The sequence below is a fragment of the Micropterus salmoides genome, unplaced genomic scaffold (genome assembly GCF_014851395.1).
Source record: "Micropterus salmoides isolate LMB-PRFRI ecotype aquatic unplaced genomic scaffold, ASM1485139v1 Ms_hic_scaffold_4, whole genome shotgun sequence".
NCBI classification, from domain to species: Eukaryota; Metazoa; Chordata; class Actinopteri; order Centrarchiformes; family Centrarchidae; genus Micropterus; species Micropterus salmoides.
Window position 1 is genome coordinate 11,892,579 of NW_024043372.1, and position 25,662 is coordinate 11,918,240.

General features: G+C 39.8%; 1 protein-coding gene across 3 annotated transcripts in view; it reads left to right on the forward strand.

Annotated features, from left to right (window-relative positions):
- The window catches only part of LOC119886299 (plexin-A2-like), a 79,843-nt gene that overhangs the window by 19,412 nt on the left and 34,769 nt on the right, over positions 1-25,662 (forward strand). For all 3 annotated transcript variants that reach the window (XM_038696945.1, XM_038696946.1, XM_038696947.1), the window contains 4 exons: positions 1,544-1,726; positions 15,884-16,018; positions 22,495-22,595; positions 25,090-25,213. In XM_038696945.1, the coding sequence (XP_038552873.1) occupies positions 1,544-1,726; positions 15,884-16,018; positions 22,495-22,595; positions 25,090-25,213 (543 nt within the window). The remainder of the gene's footprint in view (positions 1-1,543; positions 1,727-15,883; positions 16,019-22,494; positions 22,596-25,089; positions 25,214-25,662) is intronic.

Below are 25,662 nucleotides of genomic sequence, written 5' to 3' on the forward strand. Positions count from 1 at the left end.
TAAATTCTAACATGCATTTATATAACAGGTATAATGTTTACTATGTTCACCATCGCATTTTAGAGTGTTCTGACATCTGACAATTTGCAATAAACATAAAGCACAGCTGAGGCAGATGTAATGTAATGTTCTGCAGGTAGTTGGTAGTAATTACAATTCAACCTGAGACGATATGACATGTAAATGTAAATGCTGGAGCTGCTCCATATTTGTAAAACGCCTTTCTAGTCTTTTTTGACCACTCAAAGCGCTTTTACACTACCTCGCATTCACCATTCACACACTGAGCCCAAGTGCTCAAACAGAAACTAACTTTAAAACACAGTTATACAATTCGGGGTTCAGTATCAAGGACACTTGCAGCCTGGAGGAGCCGGGGATTGAACCGCCGAGCTTCCGATTAACAGGCTCTACCTCCTGAGCCACAGCCGCCCAGACATCTGATGGCAATCCATCTAATAGTTGTCGAGACATTTCACTAAAAAGCAAAATCAGGGCATCACTAAAGTAGGATTTATCTTCTGGGGACCTTGAATGTCTGTCCAACAGATGAATCCTGTATATTTTCTGATGCTCCTTTCCAATAATAGATATGACATTAAAAATTCAGCAACAATATTTCAGACTGGCAATTTGCAAGCAATCCACAGAAAGCAACTGTTAGAACAAATATTAACATGATGTAAGCGTATGGCATTTATGGCGGGTTCAAAAGAGAAGAGCTGAATGCTCACATACTTGCCAGAAAGAAAATGAGAACTGATATATGAAGTTCACCTCAACGTTCAGTGAAGCTCAGGCACATCACTTGATGAAAGAAAAAGCACAGACTAGGACTAATATGTGCAATAGAAGTAGGGGATGTGAAATAAGAAATTAGCTGCCCTAAAAAGGTAGATTTATACACAGAGTGACGTGTAATTAGCAAAGGTGTAAGGTGCATGTTAGTAGATCTAACAGGACTGCTTAGCATGCTGCTTTCTTTGATGCTTAATCAAAATCTGACATCTCTTGTGCTGTGTGTTTGTGTGATGTCAGATCAAGCGATCTAAAAAAATCACAGAAACGGGCGCAAAATACAGTGTTTCTCGTGTTTGCCATCAGCAATTAGTCTACTCCGCAAATTTGCCTGCTCCAAGGCTTGTTGATAAACGCAGCAGCCCAAACCCTTTTGAAGTAACCATTTTTAACCCTGGAAACTGTGCACTTATTGCATGCTACACTTACCAGAAGTCAGTTTGAGTTCTCCTCTTACAGTCGCATATGTCTAGAGTGATCTCTGTCATTTTTCTGGCTCATACTCACGCTGCCCTCTCTCTCGTTACCTACCTTCCCTCCTTATATCTGTCATACTCATTCCTCCTTCCTTTCACTCTCTCCCCTTTTCTATCCCTCCCTCCCTTTCACCTCTACTCATGTTTTCTTCCCCACATCTTCTCAAAAACACCTCTCTGCCTTCATACTCTCAATGCATTTTTCATCCACCCCCCCCCCCCCACACACACACACACCAACATCTCCATCCTTCCTTATATCCATGCAGCCTGTTCCCATTGATGATCACTTCTGCGGCCTGGACATAAACCAGCCCCTGGGTGGTTCCCAACTGGTGTCGGGTCAGACGGTGTACACTGAGAGCAGGGACAGGCTGACCTCTGTCACCTCCTACATCTACAATGGACACAGTGTGGTCTTCCTGGGGACCAAGAGTGGGCAGCTGAAGAAGGTGAGAGCAGTAATACAGTAACAGACACTGTCGAGCAAGACAGGTTTAACCTGCCTTTTCTTTCTCTACACTGAACTCAGAGACTCAGTCTGGCTGTTTACAGTGAATTGCTTATTCTTAATAGATGCAGCCAGATCCTCTTCATGACAAATTACGTCATTTATCTTAAGTGATTTCTTGAGGCTGCTATTTGTGACCCAATGGTATCTCTGTCTCTTTTGAAAGTTATCTTCCTGTTTCAGTTTTTGAATAGAAATGCAAAATGTACCCTGCATGGTCCCAGACCTCAGAATCGCTGCCTACATCTCAGGTTTCTACAGCGATTCAAATAGGTCTGAAGGCTATTTCTGCTGACTGGCAGAACAATCAACCAATCAGAGTTTAGTAAGTGGGATTAAGAATTGGAAAAGATCAATGGTTTTGGTGCTTTGTATACATATGTTCAGGTATATATCAATTTATATATATATTGCCAGATACCTGTGCACAAAATAGTTCTATATATCCTTTACTTCTGTCCAGCTGTGTTGTTCTTAATTGTTCTGAGCTGTCTATTTTATCTAAGTACATTGAGTCAAGTCGAGTCAAATTCCTTCTGAATATGATTCTGAAAGTTATTTTACGACAAAGCTAGCTCTCTACATAGCTAAATTAATAGAAATTAGTAACAATTGCTAAAATGCAAGTACTCAGTTCTATGGCACATTTATGTAATAATGATCTTTAATCCATTAACACTAATTAATGCAATAATCTGCTCAATGAATGCCCTAATTAGCATAACTGGTTATGTTCGATACATCATGGTGATTATGGTGGGACATTTGCAGCTGAACAAAGGTGCAGTAATCATGCAGCACTACATGTTGTGCTTCAGCCTTTGGACGGGTGCTCTTAGACAAGGACAAATCTGTGTAAATTTCCACTGATGACTACTTGAGCCAAAATTAAAGCACATGCCTGTTCCTTTACTTCCTTTGTATTAGCTGCATTACTAACAGGACATTATGCAGCTCTAGTGCCTCTTGTTTAACACCGTCCTGGTGGATTTTTGGTTTGAATAGCTTTTAGTATTACAGAGTACTTACAGGACAACTTCACTGATTTTGAAAATTATCTTTGTGTACATGACATGAATTTTTACATATTTATAAACAAAATGATCTTGTCTCTTTAGGCAGGTTCAAATCACTTCCCTAAATCCTTCACTGGTTAAAATACAATGATTTCCAAGAATATTTTGACTGTCTGACAAGTCTAATTTGTGTTTTCCTTGTTTCAAAGCCAGCCTTCTGTTAGATGTATTCTTTTGAAGTGTCTTATCGCATCTGGAAAGTATTCAAAATGCTTCACTTTTTCCACATTTTGTTATGTTACATACAGCCTTATTCCAAAATGGATGAAATTCATTATTTTCCTCAAAATTCTACAAACAATACACCGCAATGACAACGTGAAAGAAATTTGTTTGAAATCTTTGCAAATTTATTAAAAATTTAAAATTTAAAAAGCACATGTATTCAATGTAACGAAAAAAGTAACGAAAAGTATTCGTAGCTGCTACTCTGCAGCGCTTACATTGGAGCATTGAAGATGATACAGAGTACAGACAAGTGTAAAGGTCAGACTATGATTGAAAGGGTATTGTTCAAACATTGTGTCATTTGACCATGTCTGAAGACAAAAGTGGCCCGCTTGAGGGCGAAGTGAAATGCCTGCTGTCATAGAGAGAGGAGAGAAAGGGATAATGGTGCACACTTTCGGACAGACTCACCTGAAAGGCATTCATAGTGTCGATTCAAAAACTGATGAAGTAGCAATTACTGTAACAATTACTTTCAATCCTGACTCATATGCTGATCAGTTTCTCAATTAGTTTCTCCGTAAATTGATTAATTGTTTTGGCTGTAAAATGTTACACAATTGATAACTGACTTCATCCTGTCATTTTCTCTCTTTACAAAGACAAGTGTTGCAGTATGAGAGTCCCACCTGAAGAGAGGCTATGAAGTCTTCATGTTACGCGATAATAGAACCACATACAACATTATTTATGAGATGCCTACGGTGTTGGTTTAGATTTTTAGTTAAGCAGTAGATTTCACCTGTTGATAGCAGCACGCTGATAACGGTCCAAAACCCAAATATATTTAGTTTACTGTCATATATGACAAGGAAAATCCTCAAATCCTCACATCTGAGAAGATATGGTCAGCTTATTATTTTTGCTTGAAAAAAGTACTGAAACAATAAATCAAAAAAAAAGTATTTTATGTCAAGTGACTAATCAATTAATTGACTAATGGTTTCAGATCTAGACTTTTTTCTCAACTATGCACACCTGGCCAATCGCTGAGTGTAGTTGCTGGTCAGATTGTCGGACATAGCCCACCAATTCAGAAAGGTGCAGGGAAGGGGATTTCAGACTTTGTTTAAAGCATACTGACATCTTAATGGTCTATGGCATGCTTAACTGTGATATATTTAGGATGTTTGACACTCACTGAACAACAACTTTAACATGATATGCTAGTTAAGCAAAGTAAGCAAAATAAAATACGTTATAGATGAGTTACCAAATTGATGTACAGAAAAACAGGAATGAGGATCCCTTACACCATAGACATAAGATGACCTCTTTCTGAGAGGTTCATGAAGTTGATTTAGCTCGTTGTCCATCATGTTTAATTGAAATGCATGCTGTAATGACATATTATAAGTCAAGTTCTTATAAGGCTCATTCTTTGATCTAACTGGATTGACTTGGTAGCACTGCGGGCTCTGCTTACTGCACATACAGCATGCAACTGAGGAAATGTGTGAGAGGACTGTTGTGACATTAGCCTCGGGGCCTCAGTCTTATGAGGAGCAATCTGTCTGACACACACGCAAACACACACACACACACATGCACGTGTCCAGATTGGGAGCACAGATAGCATCACTGCAGCTCTTTCATTGGATAAGGCATTGGGGGAAAAGACAAGATAGCCTGACAGAAATGGAGAGAGAGAAAAAAGAGAACTGGTGACAGACTGTGAAACAAAGACGGAATAATGGCAATGAAAAAACAGAGACAAAAGTAAAAAGACAGGATATTAAGCCATACAAAGAAGGAGGAACAGATTTAGGAAGAAAGAAAAGATAGACCAAAAACAGAGCAAAAGTATGATTTGCCTGTGATCAGGGAGTGAGCAGTAGGTTTAGGTGAAGAGAGTGAGAAATCCATTATTACTGCTTTAAGTGCACAGCGTCCAAAGGCCAGAGTTTGCCATTACACTGACCGAGTGTGCAGCCATGATTCAGACTCCCAGGAGCCTCCGAGGAGCACGGGTCACCCCTCGAATCCTATTCCATCACCCCTAAATGGACAGGCTGAGTAGAAATGGGGCATGACAATAAATGTCATCAGCGGATCACTCCAGCAGTAGGGCCATTGCAAAGGTCAAGCCTGCCACAGAAAGGGTGTAAGCTGGGTGAAAGGTCACAGGGTTAACCAACAGTCTCACCATGCAGCATATGGATGTGTCTGTCAAAGTCTCTCGATTAGGCCACTCCTATTCCAGATATAACAGGACATTTCTCTCATCATCTGCCGCAGTTTTGTTGCCATAGGGGGTTGATTTTAGCTGAGTAATATGACCCTGTGGGTAACTCTGTGCTGAATACAAAAGGGGCTTTTACACTCGTGTGACGTATGCTAATGAGGTGAATCTAGGTAAAAGCCATTATCTCTTACTAATCCTTGTTTAATCTATTCCAGTCTGAAGGCAGGCATGGATAGATGCAACTTTCGGTGACACCGATAATACAGTTTCCAGTTGTTAGCAAAATGCTAGTGGGACCCAGGGAGTGCAGGATTAGCATTTCACATCAAGGTTTTAACCATTTATTGCCACACAAATGCGTATTTGAGTTTGAGCGGTGTGGCGCCTGCTCATATGATGATCTGGAACAAATATGAGCAAGCCTGACCTCACAAACCAGCCAGCAGAGGGACGCACCAAATGTTCGGCCACCGAAATTAATCGGCAGAAAATAGCAAAAACAGCACTTTTACAGCAATACAGAACAATTAACATTGACATGTTGGCATTGTGGAAGCATTTTAAAGTGTCAGAGAAAGATAAAGAAAGAGAAAAATTGCCGTTTGCAGACACTGTTCTGCTGTCTCCTAGAACATCCACACCATCTGTGGCTGACTTCTTAGAAAAGGCAACAAATGGTCTGACCTGCTGTGTTTCTGTCACTCATTTGTGAGAAGGCGATTAAGCTAGCTGCACCTAAATTTGGAGTGCACACGTATTCAAGCCTTTATGGTAACGTTTCATCCACAGAAACTGACCACTGCAAGCTGAAAGACAGGTTAGCAAATTTATCCTGTCATTTTCTCTCTTTACAAAGACAAGTGTTGCAGTATGAGAGTCCAACCTGAACAGAGGCTATGAAGTCTTCATGTTACGCGATAATAGAACCACATACAACATTATTTATGAGATCCCTACGGTGTTGGTTTAGATTTTTAGTTAAGCAGTAGATTTCACCTGTTGATAGCAGCACAGCAAGACAGATGTACATGATCAAGCTGTATCATGCATTAATTATCTTTCATCCACTCAGTGCATTAGAGCAACCATGGGGAAGTTTGCCTTCTCTAATTACTGATAGAGACTCCTGCCACGCAATCCCTGTGTTTTAAGTCTTTCATCCGCTGTGATATAGAGAGATGATCACAGTAAGCTGAAGGTTCACAGTGGAAATGGTTTTGGTAGATGTGGTTGACTGAAAAGCAGCAGATTAGTCTTTTCTTCAACTTTTACATGTTGTGTTCACTCTCAACAATCTCCACCAGCTTTAGATATTTGTAGGAGAAAACACCCGCAGCCCAAGCTGACCAATACCAGTTCTTTGAGTCTCCACATGGTATTTCAATGGCCTTGTAGCCCTGACATCTATAAATTAACTCTAGGCTCTATTAATGTAGTCCCAGACAAAAGTCTTTGTTTTATATATGGTTTATGATTAGTAATATTCGACTCCCAAAATGACCTGTATATGACAACACGCATTTCCCCTTGTTTAATATTCCGTTCTACTTTTTGTCGGAAGGACAGCAGATTTTTGTCTCTATCCTACTGTATCCTAACAAGTAAGTACCGGTAAGCAGCAAACAATGTTGAATGACATTATAGCTATGCCTATCCTGTGGCAGCATCAGACACATAACAGGTGTTGAGTGGAATTGATTTTCTGAGGAAATGTTTCTTCAGAGCATAGTGATGCTCAGAAGGACTATAATGGCATACAGAGCAGATCCGGATTGTGCAACTCAATATTAACATGTTCCTAATAATATTTAGTCTGTTCAGTGTGTATCCTATTTCAGAGGGGAAATCACTCATGTCATACCTGCCACAGAGAAACTGCAGTCATATTTTAATATATGATTAAACTCTTTAATGTGTGCCAGAGGATTTCCCCTCAGGTAGACAATACTCTGGACATGCTGGGAAAGGAGGTCTAGTGGAGAAACTGTCCTTTAACTGAAGCATCACAAATTTGATCCCTGCTGCTGCCTCAACAAGCTCTTGAGCAAATCACTGATCCCTTTAAAGTTTAATCTTTGTAAGAGAATTTGCTCAGTGCTGGTAAATTTAGGGGTGCAGCTGTTGAACAAAATAAAAATGGACCAGCACATTACCCCAGTAGCTGCAGCTACTCAGCAGCAGTATTTCCCTAGAAATGGTTGAAAATGTTAAGCTCGCAGCAAATAAATCCTTAGTCAAATACTCTCATGTGCAAATAGCAGATTCATTATAGCTTACTGATAGTTGACCACTGCATGGCTAAATAACTTGGACTTGATTGAAATCATTAGAATAGAGTTTCAGAGTAGGGAAGGGGCACAAGCTATAGGTGTGTTTGAGGCTGAAGTGAAAGAATTTTTTTTTATAACTGCAAGAAAGGAGCTTGACTTGAGATCACCATTAGATGCTGAAAAAGTAAGTGGTATAAAGAGAGGCGACTTTGTGATAAAACAGAAAGGTATCTGTCTGCTTTTCCTGACTGCAGTTTTATTTAGCAGCTCCATCCCTCTCTTCAGCCATCTTTGTCCTTTCTTCCCTCTCTTTTTTGTCTTTCTCCTGCTTGGCCACACAAATGGAAACACACAAGAGCACTGTGACTGCATTGCGGTCAGGAAAATGAAGACCATACGGGTGCCATGAATTGTTCCACTGTCCCCCTCCCACTGCTTTTGTTGGTGGGCCATGGGAACCTGAGAAACAATGGGAATGATTGGAGGGATGGGAGCCATACGGGGGAGGACAGGAAACAGAGAACAGGAAACCATGTCCTCAAGGAGAGAGAAAAGAAGTGAACATGCAAAGACTGAGAGGAGACTGTGGTTAAGTTGTAGAAATTGTGGTATGAAGACTTGGAAGCTCGCCATGCAGCTGAAGGTTAGGACGAACTGAAAAAGTGGCTGCTGCAAATGTAGGGCTTTTAACAATAACCCTCAAAAACATACATTCACTCACACGCACACGCCTCTCTTTCGACCCAGTTGGTAATCACGTTTGGGTGTGGGCATTCGCTAACATATAGTGTATCTAGTGGCTGTGATCAATACACATCTCTTTGTGACTGTAGTTAATGTGATGGCTGAATGATTAGTCCTGTCCTGTAATACACATCTCCACCTCAGTGACCCCTCCTCCCCTGAACGCTCTGCTGTTTCATTAGCTCCTGCAGCTCAGCTCTATCCTGAGCTTCGTCTCATTAGCATTCACAGAGCCGTGATGGATATATGGGCTAATCAATGCCCGCTCTCCTCAGCTGTCGTCCTCGATCGGACCATATGCACAGTCACTCAACCTTAAAGGTGGCCAGTTGTCTGGCCCTTATGTCACTACATGCCCTGTGTCACAATATTGAGTCAGCCTGTGCCAAAATCTGTCTTGCTTACAGTCTGTGTACATCTACTTTAGATCTAGTCTTGCATGTGTTTTCATTCTGTTCCCCTTTTCCAGTGTAATGGAAGATTTATGTGTGGTTTCCTGCCAAATTGTAGCTTATTTAATTTAGGTGGTTTTATATGAAAAACAATACTGTAAATCTGATGTTTGCATGCAAGAGGACTCATTGATTTCCAGCAAAATGTCATGTAAAGACTGTTTGCTGTTGTATGTGTGGTTCAAGTCGAAAAGAGCGGTCTTCAGGGACAGATGAAACCTTGTCAGAGTGGCAGATTGGGAATGATTGGTTGAACAGAGTGCTCCATGCCTCCTGGGTCATCATCCATATGTTTAGGTTAGCTGGCTGATCGCATATGGACACACATTTTTAAGACTGGATGGTCATTACCACATAAACATAGTAATCAACTCCTTTACAAGGTTTCCCAATATGCAGCGGAAAAGCAGGGGTCCAGGGACATTTCCATGTATACTTTCTCTCAACATGAATAAAATCAATGCCTGAAATGAATCCCAAACTGAACCCCATATGTAAATACTCACGGGAGAGACATTTGGGTGAGTGTATTGCTCGTGCAAGGTCTGGCAGCTTTACAATAGAACTAACCCGATTCAAGCCAAGTGACATCTTAGAAGTCTGTTTTTTTTGTTTTCTTTGGTTCTCACAGGATGAGAGTGCAGCCGAGCATTTAAGATGCAAACCCAGCCACGAGAAAGGGAGGCTGTTTTTGTTAAGAGCACATGGGCTCAGGTTGCATATCTGTTTGTGGAAGTCATACTAAGCTGGGTTGTTTATATCCATTATAGGTTCTGCAAGGGAATTTCAGCAGCAGGAGGCTGTTATTGGCTTAAATATTATTCATGGGTTAAATATATATCTTTGTCAGCTGTGACAAGCTGGGAAGAGAGAATCATATGGTCTTATGAACATGCGGTATTAATGGCAAATCAGTTCAGTTCTCCTGTTACATGATATGGGCGACACAAGGGGAATCTGCTTGACTTTTAAAAGGTTTACTGAGGTAAAAAAATGTTGTCCTTGATATTGACCTTAAAGCAATATCCTAACAACTTAAATAAGACAACATTTACACTGAGTAACTTAATGCATATCAGGCAGATCGGACAGCTATATATACTGATAGATAGCTGCCAAGAAGCATTTGAGGTGTACTGAAATCTTATTTCAGCATTCTAGCTAGATGTTAAAGTACAACTATGTAAATGCTCTGTTGAAATACCTCTTCACAGGGTCCAGTGCAACTAAGGTGAAACGGAAATTAGAACGGTCATTTTTATCTCGCTGTGGTTCAGAAAGTCTGTAAGATTCGTCCATGTGTTTTTATCTATGGATAGTTGTTACACAGCTAGCTAAACTGTCAATGTTGCAACGAAACTGCTACAGTGCAGTAAACTGCAGTAAAGTTGTTGTTCTTCTGGTGTTTTTGGTAGCTGCCACACAGCTTCAGGTGTGTTACTGCCACCCGCTGGACCGGACCACCCGAGACACTGGGTGCATCCCAAGTTCCTTTTGATATTCAGATTGTGAATTCATGACCTAGAATATGACTATGCTTTCTTTTGAACATTGTAAATGATTTATCAGGCTAAATGTTTCACGGGAAATTGAAATGATGTAAGTCATATCAAAGCCGACGCTCAGGAATTATCAGCCTCACATATGACTTAATGGAAATGATGATATATGATGTAAAAAGTGTTTCTTGCTGACAGACTCTCCTTCTCTCTCTGCCTTTAATTGTATCCATAATAAAAGTTAATTGGGGAAATAAATGAAGAATATTGTTTGTGTCCCTTTTATGTTCAGACCTACAATGAATACAGCTTTTTAACTAGATGGCGAATCAGAAAACATATCAAATATAAAACTTGGGAGTAATCCACTTAGTTTCATCACTCTTTTGGACTCACATCAAATTAATAACTGATATCCAATAGGGGGCGTGTTGGTCAGTAAAAGACTCACGTGAAGGCTGCTCACGTGTATCCTCACTCACTCATGGCTCCTCAGAGATTGGGTCAGGGATGTCAAAGCAAGAGCAAGATGGCGGACCAGAACAACTTCTGGTTTAAGTGAGAATCAAGGAAATGTCAAATAGGAGACTTGAAATGCCTCACCTCCTGGTTTGCATGTAGCACCAGAAAACCCAGATGGAGTCATAATACATGATCTGGGTAACTGAAATATATGTTGCAACATTTTATTTATTTATTTTGACTGGTGCAATACAAATAGATAAAGATTTCAGAGATATGCTAAAAATTGACAGTAATAGAATATAAAGACAGACAACGGACGAGGAAGATACAGAAAACTTAATACACTCAAAACAACAAAAACAGACTGTAGAGAACAATATTACTACTACTGCTACTATTACCACTACTACTAATACTAATAATATGGTTTTAAAAGTTACTAAGTTATAATGAAAGTATCTTAATTATCATCTGGATTTTATCAAGTTACTTGAAATGACGAGTGAAAATGATCCAATATAATATGTGTATTGTTGCATATTGGTTGTGTGTTCCTGATATGTCAGTATCCATGGTAGTGTACTGATTAAGCAAGTGATCATGCACACAATTTACAACTACAAATTTAAAGACAGCAACCAACAAAAGAGTGAGCGTGCAGTGTCTAAGTGTGCTTGTAAGAAAGTGTATATGTGTCTTTGTTTGCATGCCTGTGTGCGTAGGTGAGTATGTGCATGTGTGTGTGCAACTTTGTGTGTAATTTCCTACAAGCAGGCTCATTATAAAACCAATTAAACCCGCCTTACTCTCATTATGGAGCTGTGGGGCTTAAAGAGAGATTGAGGACCTGTTGTACTCCCAGAGGGCTTCTGCCTGGTCAGCCCTGTTTTAAATGATAAAAACACTTTTAAATCCTCTGAAATCAAACACCAGGGATCGGTCATGATGGGTCAGTATTTGTCTGAGCTCATTCCTGTTCCTCTGGCCCTCAACCTAACCATACCCAACTAAAAACTCACATGGCTCTCTAGATGATTGTTGTGGGGGGTTTTAAACATCATTTCACCACAGAAATGCTTACATGCTCTGGTTTCTATTTGTGCTATTTATGAAATAAGGAGTGTGGGAAAACATAATGTAAACTGGCTCCATTACGGCGTGGGATTGTGGTACAGGAGAGGAGGAGGAAGAGGAGGAAGAGGAGGAGGCAAAAACAGGGCAAGAAAAAAAACAGACAATGAGTGAGAAAGAAGCTTAGCTCTGAGATAAATCTGTCTATGTAATAACTATTTAAAAGATAGGTTTGTGCCAGTTGTTGAGGTAATAACAGTCTGACCGGTGAGAGTCAGATCTGGAAACAACAGACAATCCCATGTCCCTACTGCACTTGTTACTTTTGTGTTTTTGTATGTGGAAGATGACACTCCACACTCCTAGAAGTACGCATCCTCCCACCCATATAAACTAACACACATTTGCACATATTTTCTCCCTCCCTTCTTCATTCTTGGCTGTCAGAGCTGATGGTTGGAGAGTCACAGCTGCCTGGAAGGTAGAGGCGTGATTGATTGATGAAGTTTGGTGCCCAGGGGATCCAATCATGTAATCAGTTTGTATTGATCGACTGTCCCCATTGAGAGACTGCTGAGGCTCTGCCACCATGTGTGCGAGCTAGACTTGGCACACACTCAAAATCTTCTGCAGTCAAATGTGATTTGGGTGGTGAGGTTGCCTAAGTCCACGCGTCAGGATGCATGCAGGGAAGCCTGGCATAATTGTACTGCAGATGTTTTGCAGCACTTCCATGATTCTCTGCTCCAATTCCTATTTATCTTGAATTTATTTGAATTATTATGATTGAGAAATTAATTCAGTTGTACAGTAATTGCATCACATGGTTATTGATCCGATCTTCCTGGAATTTAAATAGGTCTTCAACCTGGGTTTGCATAGCTAATGCTCATTTATTTGTCTAGCTACAATGCTTTATTCAGACTTTTCTCTCTCATTTCACATTTCTGACTTAGATTTCAAGTGTCAAGTTTTTATTACTGCATGATGCAATTCACATCATTCCTCCACCAACAAAAGATGGATTTTATAATGTCATTGTTGTGAAATAAAAAATTGAACGGGCACTGTAGTGCAAAACACATTTGGCAATGGTTATGCAATACACACCAGAGGACACACACAAGGAGGTTTGTCTTTGTGGTAAGTAGATGAAGTTAAAACACAGTTCTCCTAACGGGTAGTTTATATCAGCAATAATAAAGTGTTTTTCTGCTTACTAATCACTTTACATCTTTACAATCAGATTCACGTCCTCACAAGGCTGCCTTTTGACAGCTCCAACATCAGTAAACCACTTATTACAAAGACAGACCTGCTTATTTGTTTGCTTCACTGCAACAGCACATCTTGTCTTGTTTGTAGGCAGAGGTGGGAGAGAAGAAGTGAAAACCCTTCACCAGTGGGCATCTGTTCTCCATGCTTGCATTTAATGAGCCCCAAAAGATTCCTGCCTGAAAGTCAGTCCAAAGTCAAATTAAGACCAAGCTCACTGAACACATTTCAGAACTCAACTGCATCGTGGCTATAACCTCAGGGTTGGATTTCCGTCAGAGTTGCACCGGCCAGTTGGACTGCTGAATGAGTAGTAGCATATACATCTTTCTTGAACGAATAATGAAGATATTTCCAGAGCTACTGCTCACTACCAAAAGGCAAGAGGGTGTTGATGCAAAAAATGAGTAAATAATACTTGCTGTACTATCTCCATTGCAAACTCCCTGTATACTGTAGGCTTACGGTCACACATTGGTGCTAATACTAATACAGACACGCAGAGTAATAAAGGCTAACACATAACAGGAAACCCATGCAATTGCCAACGGAAAACCAAATTGTAACTCATTTGTTTTTTGTTTTTTAAGGAATCCTCCAACATTTGGGGATCTATTTGCTGTCTTCCCAGAAGTCAGACAAGAAGATCAACATCACTTTCATCTCTTTGCAAGCCAACCCTGTTATGTATTTAGCCAAATGTTAGCTTAGCACAAAGGATAGAGGCAGGAACAAACAGTTTACTTTAGCCTATAGCGTAGCCTTTATCGAAGATGTTTCCAACAACTCCAAATCTCTGTATTTACACATTGTATGTGTATATTTAACATGTAGAAATAAAACATGAGACACTGCGGCTTATGACAGTTAGCCTTTTCATTTGAGCTACTGTAGCCTACAGATAAACAACAGCTGTTCATGGTGACTGTGAGCTAAGCTAGACTAAACATTTCCTGGACCTCTCTACAGAATGAACATACATTTAATTGCCATCAATCTTTTCATCTAGTTAAAGGTACAGTGTGTAAGATTTAGTGGCATCTTGTGGTGAGGGTTGTGAATTGCCATCAAATTTCCAGTCTACCACTGCTCCCTACCCTTTCAAAGAGCATAGAACAGCTACAGTGGCTGACACAGCACTCAGGTGTCTCTTCTGAGACAGCAGAGAGTAGCAAGAAATGAGGTTTCTTTAGGTATATATATACGTTAATTAATTATATTTACTTAATTATTCAGTACAACCATGTTATTGCCACTTGGTCACTGACAGATAAGATGGAAAATGTAAGCCAAGAGTGTTTAACATTGTCACTGTTTCTGCACCACAGTCCATTATAAATCACATAATAGATAAGGTTTATACAAACATTGACAAGGGAAACACATTAATTCTCTCTGTGATAATGGACCCTTGCCAAAACTGCCCGCCAGCAATAATGTCTGGCCCACGGTCAGATTATGGTGCTTTGATAGCGGCAAAAAATACAAATAAATATATACTTTAATAGCGGTGCTGAAATAGATCTCAGTCATGGCAGCAACAGTTACTCACATAAAAATGTCCTCTTTAGTGGTTTTGCTTACAAAATAAAAGCGCGAGAAGCTTGTTAACTGTAATGCAGTATTTGGAGTTGAACTGAGCTTTTAATTTGAAAAATTCTGAACAACATTAAAAGGGTCTGTAGCCTGCTTGACACACTTCTGAAAGAGTCGTCAAAAAACGTGATTCCCCTAAATGTCCTCTACATGGAGATACTGCGGAAATAAAAAAGTGTCAGTAGGTTGATGGATGCAGATCAAACACTGAAACACAAACACTGTAGCACATACCGTAATGCGAGAAACAGTCATCTATTAGTTGAAGAATGTAGTGACAAAATGCGCTCTGTAGCGCTATTTGTCCGTTTTCAGCTACTGTAGAAACATGACGACACAACGTGGCGACATCCATAGAAGGGGGACCCACGGTTATGTAGATATAAATGGCTCATTCTTATATTGCATTTCTCTCAATAAATCCTCAGAAATATTACATACTAGACCTTTAAGAAGTATACGGAAGTATATCACTGAAAATATAGAAATAGATTATTACTGGATGCAAAACTTCACTGACTTACTGTTGATATTAGCAGATAGCATCTCAGGAAAAGAAAAGTATCCTCATCCATTATATTAAAACATTTCAACATTTTGGGAAATGTTCTCATTTGCTTTGTCTTACCAGGAGTTAAACAAATGAACAGGCTATTTTGTGTGTCATTTCACATACGCAGCTTCTCTGTTAATGAGCTAAAGTTTTAATTGATTGCTATTGTGGAGGAAAATTTCTTCACAGCTATTTAGTCAGGATCACATAAGTCTATTTGTCAACATAGAACAATATGTACATGGCTTGTACAAGAGGACATTTTGTACAGTTGGTTACTCTGGAGAAATTGTTTGACTAATGTGAATGTACTTTTCATGATTTTTGCTTCACAGTGTACTGCACTGACCAGAAATGTTGAACTTGTGGTTTTATAACCATTTGAAGCAAGAAAACGTAACAAACTCTGTAAGATAAATAATTTATTTGGGTGGTCATCAAACTAAAAACAGGCTGTTTTTCTCATTTCTTATAAAGCTGACATTTAAAGAATATTTTCTTGTAACACCAGTGTTTTGAAGGGACATTGGAAGCTGCTACAGCTGTAAAAGGAAGCGTACAAAGCTGGCAAATTGATATACAGTAAACAACAGATGTCACTCTACAAATATATAGTAACCATTTAGTCACTGTGTACTATACTCACTGCCTCTTCGTCTCTGTATTTGTCTCTGTCTCTTGTAGATCAGACTGGACGGTCCTCTGGAGGGAGGAGTGCTGTATGAGACAGTGACTGTGATGAAGGATAGCAGCCCCATCCTCCGGGACATGGCCTTCTCCCTGGACCGGAACTCTCTCTATGTCATGTCTGACAATCAGGTGAGGAAACGCCCTCATTTTGCTGCTGCTGTCAGGAGAAACACCAAGTGGCAGAGTGATGTAGCGAGTAATGAGAGCATCCTTCAGCTGGAAGCCCGCGGGTTCAAGGTCCTGTGTCAGCGAGTGTTTGCCATGCTGACATGTCCTTGAGCGAGATACTGTATGTGTAGCATGAAATCTGGAGTCAAAACTTTTACTTGACATGAATAGCTACAGTATGGGAATATCTTTGCTACTGGGCCAATGAAAATTGCACAAACATAAAATATGCTATTTACATGTGTATTTAGCTACAAACCCATTATTCATTTCTTATTTTTAAGGATTTAATTAGATCCAGTTTATCCAGATATTGCAAAAAAGAGTTAGCCTTATTATTCTGTAAAGTTCAGGAATTAGCAGTTAAACGGTTTCAAATGAAAAACATTAATTTAAGTTAAATGATAAATTAATGCTATTCCTACCAGATGATTATGACTTATCCCCCAAATTGAATGTGGCAATACCCAAACATTCACAAGCTGTATGTCTACAGCTACAGTAGGGATTGTTAAATATGCAGGCTGTGTGTAAGGGGATGGACCACTGTTCTAATTACTTATCCATGCGAATCGACTTACAGTGCATGCATCTTTTGTACGCGACACACTCTCATAGAAAACCATTAGCTGCTATTTTCTGTGTGGATGTATCCCCCCTCGTCTGCTCCTCACTTGGCCCGGCATCACAGAGGCGAGCAGTTGTTGTTGTTGTTGGACGATATTCTCTGCACTCATTGGAGATAAGAGTGAACAGTGGTAATCACTTTCAACTCCCATCAAGTGATTATTCTGGCAAGGCTGCATGGCACTGTGAAATTGTGTCAGTGTGGCCAAAAACAAAAAAAAGCAGAAGCCCAATCACTGCTTTTAGTTGTGCTCTGACTACTGGAATGTACTGAGCCAGAGTCACAGGACAGAGAGGCAAAGGGCACTGGGACAATAACAGTGGTGTCTGTGATTTCAGTGTAACTCCAAAACTCTTTTCTGAGAACTCGAAAAACCTATAAAAGCGTCAAGTTTAAGAAAACAAGTGATGTCATCTGAAAAGCGAGGGAGAATACAGACGGTATTGTGTTGTTCACTGTTTTCTAAAACAAATCAAAGAAGCTCTTCCTTCTGTGTGATAGACTGGAAGAGACAGGACATCACTTATTGATGAGCTCTGGTTGTTCAAGGATAGACACATGCTTCCTTCAAGGAGATAGCCAGCTACTCTTTTCAGTCCGCCTAGAGTGACACATAATAACCAACCAAAAACCAAACCCAGCTTGGCCAGGCATTATCTCTCAATATTAGAACAGCTTTGGCTTTGTAGCCTCCAGGAACTCGGAGCAGAGTAAAGCCTTCCTCTTTCTGTCTCCCTCTCCATCTTTGCTCAGCTTTCCCTTCAGACTTTCCCGCAGCACGGGTAGGGAACCCCCCCGGGAGAGAGCTTCACGCACAGATTTCCCACATTTCCAGTAGATCCCAGAGATGAGAGATTTTCTGATTCCTGGGAGCCAAACAATACAGGAATGATGTGGAATGAGGAGCGAGGCACAGAAAGATTTGGCTGAGATCAGCCGACCCTTGTGGAATAACAATGAGCCTCTCTGTCTCCCGCCGAGTGAAACACGCAGGGTTGGCATGATGATGAAGAGTGAAGAGAGAAAAGAAGGAATAAGTGTGTGTGTGTGTGTGTGTGTGTGTGTGTGTGTGTGTGTGTGTGTGTGTATCTGTGTCCGCACCAAAACATCTTTTGGGAACCATTACTGATATGAAAAAAAAAACTTCACAGCAGCTAATCTTTTTTTCTCACTGTGTGCCTTAGTTTGATCATTTCTAAGAATAGAAATGCTCAGTATCCAAACACACAATAACCTCGGTGAATGTCACTCGTCTGTTTGCGAAATGATGGCTAGAGCTTTAAACCTCAGAGTAGGGGGGAAACTGCTGCAGGGTTTTTCCAGGGCAATCTCTCAAAGTGCCACTCTGTAAAATGTAAAATCACTGCTTGAAATTGCACCCATCCTCTTGTTTCTCTCTACCTGTGTCTGTCTGTTGATATTCCCTCTCTCACCTGTATGGTGAGTATACTGTACAGCAGTGTTTGTTTTTTTTAATTTCCTAGCATCGTCAGATGAGCTCAAGTACCCCTTTTACCATCCGGCATGTTGCAGATGTGCTCATTTGAACAGATTTTAAACTGGATGTTATTCAACACTATAATTATATAAAAGTAGATATTTTTACAACATTTTTTCATACATATTGATCCTGATCCTGGAATTGTCCATGTTTAGACTTGTTTTTTGTTACTTTAAGTTTACCTTGTACTACTACCACTTGGAGTGGCAGACAATGGGCATTACAACCGATTATCAACACTATTAACTATCGATTTCAACTTCTCTGCATGCCTGCCAACTAGTTTTGATAAACTCTCAATCCCAGCAGATGGTGTTCAAGTGTCATTTGACGTGGGTCAGGTAGAGGTGTGTCCTGTACAGTTGGCCTGTTGTAGATAAGTATTTCTATTTATTGTGACAATAAATATGCTAAAGATCAGCCTCACACCAGGAAGTGTAACATGACAAATGTGTGGATATATTAGCTTCAGACTGAAGCTACTGTCTATAAACACTTTAGGTAACTGCACTATAATACAGTCAGTAATGCTTGCAATAGTTAAATTGAAGAATTTATTTCTAAAATGGCCCATATCTGTGGTTTTATGGCTTGAGATCTGCAGTAAGGCAAGGCTAAAAAAATGATGAGGAATTTAAATGAAACAGCAAACTGCATTATATGTGATCTAGTCTGTGAAAATGTTAATGTTTCGTCAAGCAAGACATTTGTTATTATTGGTATTTTATTTTATTTTTCAATTCTTGGACACTATGCATTAGTTTTTCTAATGCTATACAACAAAATCTGGTCTTAAAAACAGAAATAATGTCCTAAAGTACATGATTCTACGTGATTCTAGTGGTCACGTGATTGCTGTGGATTTTCCAGAGCCAGACTGAGACTATCGGATGACAGTAATGCAGAGCTCTAAAAGCCTCTATGCTCATCTGGCAGCTTTCGTAAAGTTCCTGTAAATCCGGATGAAAGTGTTAAAGTGATAGCGAACAGGTGTGATGATAAGTTCAAGCATTAGTGTAAGGGCATACCAGATGCTGTGAAAAGATAAAGATTTTGTTATTCCCAAAGCTAGAAAAGTGGACGTGATCATCCGGCCCTGCCATGATACAACTCAAAAACATTCAAAAGCAGCCAGACCGAGATTTCGCCTCTCCAGGAGTAGAGAATTTCATTGGTCTCAGAGTTTGTTTTAAGTTTCTCCTGAAGAAATTATTTCAGAGAAGACAAGACAAACAAAGGCTTGATGACAATTACTACATACTTGGTCTGGTCATGAATGATTTATGAGGCATCTGCAGTACATTGAACATAAACTGAGGACGATGGCTTAATTTAGTGATGCACGATTGGAACACAATATAAACCATACACCCCGTATTGTGAAGTGAAACCCATCTCCATAATATGAACTTTCAACAACACACACACAAACACACACACACACACACCTGCATTATATTAAAATTCACTATCGAGCCAGAGTCTTGACGTCCACTACAGTACTTTCTGTGGCTCAGGGCAGTCTCTCTTTTAGCATTTCTTTCATCTGTGTTACTGAAAAAATTTCTTATTTCATAAGATAAAAAATCATCCTCTACTACACTTGATATTTGAAGTTCAAACCTTAGTGATCTATACAAAGTTAAACAATTAATAATTCTTAACTATTGTAACCAACACTCTGTTCCAATGTAATTTCTTCAACTACTTAGCTGTAACTGTCTAAAAATGTCTACACCATTCAGCCACGTCCACCTACTGTTACAACTAAGACTGGACAAGCGACAGCCGTTTAATTTTATTTTTAATCCTTACATAGACATATGTCTATTATACTTATTTCACTTTATTTCACTTTTATTTTGAAAGCTACTCTCTCTCCTCCGAGGGGATTTTATTAAAACCCAAATTTTTGAGGCCATAGTTTGCCATAGTTAAGTGTTTTTAAGGTATATCTACAAAGGACCTAGTGGTTAAGACGTATATAACATGTAACCTCAACGTCCCTGATTTTCTGTTTGGGACCTTCACATGTTTTACCCCTCTCCTTACTCCATCTTTCCTACTTAAACTGTCACTATACAACAAAGTCAAAATGGCTAACAGTCTTAAGAAAATGTGATTACTATAAAATGGAAGTGATAGAATGATGCTGAGCTGCTATGCTCTTGTGAACATAAAACCTAAGGACATGACTTTTGATCTTATTTGGATTCAACACATCCCTGCTCCGCTCAATTTCGCAAAACAAATCAACTCGGATGTGCAGCGAGGACTTCACATTTGATTCTTAGCAGCGCAGCAGAAAGCAGAACATCCATAGCTCTCCCCTTGTAAAGGTCAGGATGCCTAACATTCACAGACCAACTTTGTTAGTTAGTTTTGATGAGCTCCAGCCCACAACAATTCATGGATTATTCCTACTGCGTCAGATATGGACTTAGACCCCTCAGCCCCTCCCGTGCTACAAAATCATTTTGCTAATGGAATGCACCGAATGGGTTCTGAACTGCTGGAAAAAAGAGAGAAAGTTATTTCATAGGGAGCAGCAGATAATCCATTTTGCCAACACAGACCTGAGAGAGCACCCACTTATGCTATCAAGAGCACCGGAGACACTCTAATCCATAATCCACTCTTCATTTGTGATTGCTTACATCAGGAAATTGCTTGCATCATACGTCCAGACCTCGAATAAAGTGTAAAGTAACTGGGCTCAGGCAGCAGCTTCAACCTGGTTTTGTATGCAGAGGCGGTGCTGGCCGTGCGACAGCAGCAACTCTCACAGCAGTTAATGGAGAGCTTACGCTTTGCCAGACATTCATGCACGGAAGTGGCATGAGTAGTAGAGTGTGTGGTTTTCTGTCTATTTGTGCTGCTGTGTGTGAAAAAAGCAGCATAAACCTATACTGTGTGCTCACAGTTTAATTACTATTATAGGAGTCCACAAATCGTCATGCTTTAGTGGATGAACACTCTTTATCGAATATAAGAAAAGTTATATAAGAATATTGTTGCAAAAATACTTCTCAAATAGTTGTGGTGTCATTTCATGTGCTTTCTGACATCTGAGTAAAAAAAGAAAATAAAAAAAAATTCAGAAAATTCCTCATGTGGGACGAACCACAATACTGCATGTCGCAAATTTGTGTCAGCAGCAAGATATAGGAATAAAACGGGGTTGTTTTCCTCTGGGATTTTCTACAGTCTGAGCTGTGATGAGGCTTCCATATATTGCAAAATAGACAACATGATGAAACGGGCTTTGGTCTCGCCTCATCAAAACTACTTATTATTTCATCAGAATGTTTTGGTTGCACATCTTCAGTGACCTTATTTCCACTCCATGGCAGCCATTTTAAACTTTTGTCACACTAAGAGCAAGAAACTTTAATACTTTGCACGTATAATTTATTATACTAACACTATTTAAGTGTTTGTAGAGCCCTAGGTAGCGTCTTCAAATTACTTCTGAATAAAAGTCCCAAACTGAAAGGAAGATATTCAGGTTAGTCTGATATAAAATAGATAAGTGCAGCAAAACACATTTGAGTACCTGGAATCAGAAAATATTTGACTGTTTTGCCTGAAAAACTACTGAAATTATTAATCAAAACATCAACATAATTGCCAATTAAGAAGTTTTCAGCTGGTCCTATGCTGACTTTTCTTGTGTGCAAGAAAGCTTCTTCTTTATAGATTAAACTAGTGTTACATTAGAAACAAAGAGAGGACTTCAGTCTCATCTTATTTATTAACCCTTATTTATTTATTATCTGAAATACCATATGTTTGCATATTCCTTTAAGACTGTATTGTTTGGCCTGGTGGTTTGGGACCCTTACCATATAGTTGCATTTTTCCTGGCTCAATTCTTTTGGTATCCTTTGCTATCCTTTGGTGCAAGTTGTACACCCTCTCTTCCTGTGTTTCCTGTCTACATCTCCACTGTAGTCTGAACACTTAAGGCAAATATGCCCCAAAAATCTAATCTTAATTTTATAGATTGCGTGACATGTGTACACTACAAAAGGACCAAAATCAGGCTTAATTTTCTCATACAGTTTCCCACCCTGAGTGTGATGCAAACTCACAATGGGTGCAACTGGAACCATGTCCATAAGTGTACGGATGCCAAATAGCCAAAACATGCTGTTTAAATGATATGCTAAGAGAGAGCAGTGCAGTTTTTATTCTCTTTTTGAAAACCTTTTAACTTTTTGTTGTATGTCTGTTTTTAATAATTTACGTTGTCATTAATGTGTTCTACTCCACATTTTCACACTGCCTGTCATTTCTCTGGTTTAGGTGGCTCAGGTCCCTGTGGAGGCCTGTGAGCAGTATGGTTCATGTGCTGAGTGTCTAAGCTCTGGTGACCCCCATTGTGGCTGGTGTGTCCTGTATAACATGTGAGTCTGTTTCCTTTATCTTCTCCCATTCTCCCACACACACACACACACACACATCACAGCTGAGGGATTAAAACAATACTAGTAGTGCCCTAAGATAACGTCTAATTTGGCGCTATAAAATTTAATTGAAATACTTAAAATTGTTCACTAAACAGCTCGTAGTTTATATGAAGCTATAACTAAGGTTAAGCACATGGTCATATGATATGTGCAGTTTAATATAACAGACTTATTTTGCTCCCTGGAGATCACCATTATCAACAGCTGGCTGGACAAACAGAAAACCTGGAAGTGGTTGTTGGACAGTGTGATCCCTCTTAAATAGCGCTATATTTAGGACGGCAGAAACTGCATGGCTACCAGATTTTATTGTCTGTTAGGCGGGAGGGCGACTGGTGTTAATGGAGGAGGGAATGATGTACAAACTACACCTCTACATACCCGGGGAACATTTTGGACCTAACAGAGCAAGCTTATCTCTTCCATCTTAATTATCTGACCCCCAGGTTAGCTTGCATAATACCTCGATATGGAGCAAAGGGGATTCAAGAGATTAAAACCCTGTGTTTCCAAACCAGCTGCTGTGTTTGAAGCTGACCTCAGCCAGGGATTTACCCCTGCCTCATCATATGACGTCTGTATTTCAGCTAGCAATATCTTGATGATGAGCAGCATTATTTAAATTGCAGCTCTCTGTGTTATCAAATCACCCATGAAGAGAGAAGAAAACATTTTTTGTTCTAAATCTAAATTACCTCAAAAGTTGTTTTTCCGCTTTTCCTGAATGCTGACTTTGTGTGCAAGTCCCATTACGCTGTTTATTTAAATTAATGCCTTACACTTATCAGTGAATAGATAGACTGCTTTCCCCTCAAGTAACCCAAAGCGAATCATGATCCCTCACATTGCAGAATTAGGCTACTTTATTTTTCTGTCTATTAAACCCAGATTGGGGTCTTTTCCAAGCCTCTGAATCAGTCTCCAAGAGTGTCATGTAGACCTCTTTCAGTATCTCACTTTCCCACCCCTGGCACAGTGCACCAAAGCACCTAACTGACAGAGTGTGTGGGGGGCGTAGCTGAACACGTACAAAGCCTGGAGGAAAAGGGAACAAATGGCACCATCAGACAAAACACAGTGAATAAAAGGGATGAGAGATGAAAGGCATCCGGGGGTTTTCTTTCAAAGGCACTTCAGCTGATGAGCGGTCAGAAGGTGACTGTCTATACTCCTGTGGCTCTGGTCTGCCTCAAGGAGCCGAGCCACCAACAGCTGTCACTGCGTTTTCATTCCGCCTTTATATTGTGTTGTAATTACAGCAGAGGCCTCGGTGCTCTTTGAGCTCTCTCAGGAGGTGCCACCCCCTCAGCAGCATCTGAGAGTGTATTAAGTACAATCTCCCCTCGCTGTGCGCATTACACATTTAAAAGAAAGGCGTACAGCCAAAATACTCTCTTAGTTTGCCATTACAATTTTAACTGTACAGCTGAGAAACTCTTGTTCTTTTCAAATCAGTGTTTATGCTTAAGTACAACCTGTCTGTTACTAACGAAGCCTGCAGACCTAACTCCTATAATGCCTCTTTCAAAGATATCAGTATCAATAAAACCACATTAAAACTATCTCAACACCAAATCCCCATTTCTAAAACTGGACACATTGCTAAACGTTTTATAAATCCTTTCTACTCCTTGTCATAAATTTAAATGTACTTTTACTTTGCATTTCTCTCTTACAAGATTATTCTAAGGTCACACTATGGTGCAGACCCTTTCACTTCTTACTTTTAATTGCCTGTTGGGATCTAGGAGTTGAAACTACATTCTACTTTTGCACTTGGTGTAATTTGCTCTACAGAAATGCATAAATGCAAAGGGAAAGATCTGACTGGGAATCTCTGACATGAGATGACCATGTTAAAAAACTAAATCTAAACATGCACAATCCTATACTGAGGTTAAGTTAAAAATGTGTTAAACAGCTTTAGAAACAGTTTTAAATGAATATCAGATATTATGTCCATATTCCGTCCGATATAGACGACTGATATCACCTCAACTTTGGTTTTGACATTAGCTTTATCTATATGCTGTTTATGTACAAATGCCTGTCTACAGCCATGCCAGCATCTCAGTGAGGCTGCACTCAGGCACGGTGGTGATTTTTGCTAAATGCCAATGCCAGCAAGCTAACCCACAGTGGTAATGCAAACAAGCTCAACTGATAAACAGTTCTAATGTTTGCTGCGTTTACCATCTTTCTTTAGCTAACACTTGCAAATTAGCACTAAACTTTGGTGATCACAAATGATTAAAATAAAACCTGAGACTGTACCAAATGTATATCCACACGTTATTGAGATATTTCAGTCTGGACCAAAGTAGTGGATGGACAGACCAACATTGCTATACAGAACTGCTAGCATGGCTAAAAATCAGAGGGTTTGCTGCCTATAATTCATCGCTATTGATCACTTTTACTTGCTCCACAGGTGCTCGAGGAGGGATCGGTGTCAGAGGGCGGAGGAGACCTTCCGTTTTGCCACTGACATTGACCGCTGTGTGAAGGTTATCGCTCACCCGGACAGCATTGCTGTATCAGCACATAGTGTTCCTGTGAGTCTGCTTATCATTCTGCCTATCACTGCTCTGCCACTCCACTCACAATGCCGATGTTTATGAGCAATCACTGAAAGTAACCTTGTACAGCCACATGTACAGTACAGTAAGTATGAGTCTGGTAGAGAAGATTAGTTTTGTGAGACGTGAAGAGAGAGAGAGAGAGAGAGAGAGAGAGAAAAGGGTGATTCTCCATGTAGGCTATCCACTCTATTTATTTTGGTTTACTGTGAGACAAATGTGAAAAACTGAGGTTGGAGCTGCTTTTATGGCAGTGAGTTCCTCTGTCTGCATTTCTGATGCATCTCCCAAATGATGATTACATTTCCTAGAAGCTTATTTCAACAGTTTTTCTACAAAAGCTAAGAGCACAGAGGAGTGAAGAACAGTAACAACTAAAGATTATTTCAAGAAAATAGTTAGACATTTCGGGAAAAGCACTAATT